Source organism: Triticum urartu, chromosome 3A, assembly GCF_056163025.1.
Source record: "Triticum urartu cultivar PI428250 chromosome 3A, HENAU_Tu73, whole genome shotgun sequence".
NCBI lineage: Eukaryota > Viridiplantae > Streptophyta > Magnoliopsida > Poales > Poaceae > Triticum > Triticum urartu.
In genome coordinates this window covers 7374201-7378513 of record NC_141875.1, presented here as the reverse complement: position 1 = coordinate 7378513, position 4313 = coordinate 7374201, and the positions used below count along the sequence as shown (strand labels likewise).

Sequence of the window (4313 nt, the reverse complement as noted above, 5' to 3'; positions counted from 1 at the left end):
AACCTCCTGGAGACCTTGCAGGGTGTCGACGCCGAGAAGGCCCTCGAAGGCTTCGAACCGCATCTCAATCCTTTCGAGCACCGGCATTGCATATTCTGGGAAGCTCAGCTTTGGCACCAGAGGTGCAAAGAAGTGAAGCAGCTTAAGGCTCTTGAATCCTCCACTTGGGACAAAGATCTCCCCGCCAGACTCCGATTTGTTCTTCTCAAGGATGTCCTCTATGGCCTCATCCTGCTTCGCTGCACTCAGCGAAAAGGTGAGGGAAAACAACAAAGGCAGGCCGCAGAGGAGCTCAAAAGTATCAATCTGGAGAACTGTTACAGAGAGCGTCAACATATTTGTAGGCACGACGGTGGTGGTCACGGGCGGCACTTACTGACGGCGAATAGGACATTTTTGTCAGGTGCAAGGGTAACGGCCATAGCACGCGGAGGCTTGACGCGTCAGCGGCAGAGTTTGGCGTTGATGCTCAAGCACACTGATGGTTCCCCGCCGGCTTCTAGCACCCGGTCAGCGGCTCCAACGGTATGGTGGATACCGAAGTGTGATTCGCGTCGGTGTGGAGTGGCAGCGGCCAGTTTCGCCCCGAGACATGGGCGTCCACCTGATGGCCATTTCGGTGGTTTAAGGTGGGAAGACATCCCATCAGTCCGCTAGTGCCTTTTGGCCCTGGCTTGGAGTACTGGTGGAAGCGACTATCGAACATCCGTCTTGAAGATGCTGATTGGAACACCGCTTCATGCCCAGGGTGAAAATTCTAGTTCCGATCTTTGTTGATTGGGCACAGCAGCGACGAACTCGCGTCATTGCCTTGTTAAAGGTGTTATCTACTACTTGCGGTTGTACTGGTCTTCATTGAGTGATCTCGGCAACCAGGATGAAAATCATTGTCCGGCCGTCTTTGGTCGGACGTGATGATGATGGCACAAGGGCGATTATTCCTTCTTGAAGGCATTGTTGTGGAAGAAGTTGACTTAGTTGTAGGAGGTTCTTTCATATCTTGTAATGGTTCGAGCACTGTTTGCCCTTAGTCCGTACTCTGCTTAATATTTAACAGAAATGGTTCTATGCATCGCTCGATGCAGAGGCCGGGGGCTATCCTACTTAAAAAAAAAGATGAAGTATAATACATATATTCATTTTTTTCTTATAACATTCAATTTTATTGACGCACCATGATACAACATAAAACTGATACATACACTTTACTTTTTGATAAAATACATAAATTTGTATGAGTTGCATAAGAAATATACATTATGATTGTATTTTTCAAGGCTAGCAAAGTGCGCTTGTAAACACTAACTCAATGACATGTATACTTGACCACACCGGGGATGTGAACACGGTAGAAATAGTCGTCCCAGTCAACGGACTTGGGGTCAAAGTCGAAGTAATAGGACCCATTGTTATTTTGATCCGTGTTCATTGCCATCCTTAGCCTCTCCAAGTTTGTGTCATCAAAGCTTCACATGATTGATAATATCAAGTCAAATAATAACATTTTGAAAAAAATATTACATATTGATATATTAAGAAGGCACACTGGTATACCATGTAATTGCTTAAGTGAACTAAAAAAACATTTGACAAGCTTTTAAGTTGCTTACCATCCTTTGAACAAACCGTATGGTGCGTAGAGCTCGACCATATGCATGAAGAATATGTATTTTCTGCTAAGCTTGTTGTAGTACCGTGAGAAAACACCACAAAGGGCAATGTTCAGCAGGCCAAGCATCTGTCCAATTTATCACGGGAGAAGTACAAACATTAGGCTCATTCTCGTGTCATATACGAAATAAACTATTCTATGTTGAATGGTGAGCTAACCTGGAGCGGAAGCTTGTACACGAGGGCGGTGTAAAATCTCAACTGTGCGAGCGTGCTGAAGAACCTCATCTTCTTCATCCGGACATGCTCGCCATTCCTTCCTTTGCACAACGGATTTTCGAAGAAGTAACGGTGCATTGATTCCACAACAAGGGCGGAGGGTGCTGGGTTGCGTAAAGAGGAAGTTACATGGTAGATGATCTGCGGTTGTTGATCCTTTAATTGTGCTGCCATGGCAACCATCATAGCGTTCACCACAATGTCCCCCGGAATCTGTTCAAACCATCCGCCAAGAAAGCAACACATCTGGTTAACTGGTTCCTTCGTCAAATTTCATTCCACCGGTTTCCGATTTGTAAATGAACTCACCACGTCTATTATTAAATCAAGGTCGCCGATGAAGAATGGCAAGATCTGCTTGGCATAGCCGATCATCACCGAGTCAATTGTTCTGCAAAACATAAAATGATAAGTAGTCATTCACCGTTGGTGTGAAAGATCAAGACACTGAGTTTTTTTTGGTTCAGTAACCTGATTCCTTCCATCCATCCAGGAAATGGCTCCTTGAGTGTACTCGTTATGATGCTCGGGCGGATGATGACCACCAGAAAGCGCCCCCGCAGGTGTCCCATAATCATCTCCCCCATTGCCTTTGTGAAGACATAGGTGTTTGGCCACCCAAAGTGTCGTGCCCTTCATCCATTTGAGCATAAAAACATATAGCAAATGTATCAGTGGAAAAAATGATTGCACATGAATAAGTATGTTGCCGATTTTGGTTTTCTGCTTATTTGTGTGTGTCTGACCTCTTGAGGCCAAGCTCTTTCATTGTTTTCTTCTCAGCTTTCTCTGTGGAACAGTTGGCCCTTAGTTCTCTTCTGGCCTCTTTAATAAGATTTATCTCTGATTCGATGTCTAGATGTGTACCCACCCTTAGTGTCTCACCCATCAAGAATGGCTTCTCTGGTATTAACCCCTCTTGTTCACCAGCTACGTAGGCTGTTCAAGTCATATAAACACTCACTTAATGAGTTACAATTTGGAATTGCATGCCACCACCAACCACAAATGCATAGGTTATATATAGTCCTATTGCTTCACACCAGTTGAAACATGAAGTAACATCTTGAGCTTAGTACACTTGTTTGCGAATGCGCAGACGTTCTTCGCTCCCAAGACATTCACGTCGACAGCCGCGTCATATCTGAAAAATTGGGATGACATTTTGACCAATTATTCCAGCGCTGTGCCAGTAATATGTGACCAGGAAACACATACAAACCTTTCAGAGAAATTCGTAGTTGCAGCACCGTTAACGATGATGTCTATGTCCTTGCACAAAGCTCTCAGCTGGGCACTATCTAGTCCAAAGTCCTCATGCATGATATCTCCTGCCAAAGGACAGATCTTTTCTTCGATAAAATTTTCGAACCCCACACCATGTTTTTTTTTCAGCAGTTGAAAGATCTCCTTCGCTGTAACCTGAAAATACCATAACAGTATTTGTACTCCACATTGTAAAATTACTCTCTCAGGAGCAAAGTGTACATTCTCAGAGATGAATGCTGCTAATCCAGCTGCAAACTTAGTGGATTAAGAAAACCATTGATTTTTAGGTTTATTGTTTGTCAAGAGCATTTGATGCACCTCCGTACTATTTAGTATAGTGTTACCGTGTACTATCCTACACCTTCCTTATTGTGCTCTCTACTATTCATTCCTTCTGTCGTGTGATAATTTTTTTTTAATGTTGGTCGTGTGGTAATTATGGAACACACAACGGTAGATATACTGCAAAATATGCAATGCATTCACTTGTTCCCTCCATATTTCTAGGTAGTATAGAAGGCGAGAGAACAAGTGAGAACAGATTTTTAAGAAACACATTGACGTGTATAAATGAATATGTCACCTCTGTCTGAAGTCGAAGCTTTGCAGATTCAACATTGGGGGCCCGAATTAAGAGGAAGAGCTTCTTCACATCAGGCTGAACCCTCAGTATCTTTTCCACAAGCACTACTTGCAAATCATGCAAGAAAGACCAACATATAGGCCTCTGAGATGATCAGCACGTCCTGAACTTAAACATAGTGAGCACGCATGAACACATACCTTTTCCTAGGAACCCAGTTGAACCAGTAATGAGGATGCTCTTGTTCCTAAAGTATCCTACAACGCTGTCCGCATCCATTTCACCGATCATTGCCATCTACTTTTACCTGCCTCACGAACCGTCAGGTTTATGACACTTGATCAAAGGTGATGGAAGACTACTTGTGTGGTTATTAATTTATAGGGTAGAAAGGGGGTAGGTTTCAATGGTTGAATGGAACAAGGCAGGAAAGGTTGTTGAGGTGCTCAGGGCAACTAATCTCCAATTGCTTGCTTATTTGCAACTAGTAGGATGACCCATGCATTTGCGCGGCTAGATTGACTTCGTGTTATTATACATGTCATTTTAGACTTTGAAATGAACTTTTGTA

General features: G+C 43.5%; 1 protein-coding gene across 1 annotated transcript; it reads right to left on the bottom strand.

The window, feature by feature from the left end:
- Window positions 1-1177: 1177 nt before the first annotated feature.
- On the bottom strand, window positions 1178-4073 carry LOC125546442 (fatty acyl-CoA reductase 1-like). The gene is made up of 10 exons (XM_087516416.1): window positions 3943-4073; window positions 3743-3846; window positions 3113-3312; window positions 2934-3034; window positions 2637-2829; window positions 2362-2523; window positions 2200-2281; window positions 1831-2103; window positions 1611-1738; window positions 1178-1466 (listed from the first exon to the last, which is right to left on the bottom strand). Exons 1-10 carry the CDS (start codon window positions 4037-4039, stop codon window positions 1307-1309), a joined length of 1500 nt encoding a protein of 499 aa, XP_087372542.1. The 5' UTR covers window positions 4040-4073; the 3' UTR covers window positions 1178-1306.
- Window positions 4074-4313: the final 240 nt, after the last annotated feature.

Excerpts from the sequence above, each read along its gene's own strand:
- LOC125546442 (XM_087516416.1), bottom strand. The coding sequence starts at position 4,039 with ATGGCAATGATCGGTGAAATGGATGCGGACAGCGTTGTAGGATACTTT. Across the intron at positions 3,313-3,742 it reads AGCTTCGACTTCAGACAGAG|GTTACAGCGAAGGAGATCTT; the intron begins GTGACATATTCA and ends TGGTATTTTCAG. Across the intron at positions 2,524-2,636 it reads AAAGAGCTTGGCCTCAAGAG|GGCACGACACTTTGGGTGGC; the intron begins GTCAGACACACA and ends AAATGGATGAAG.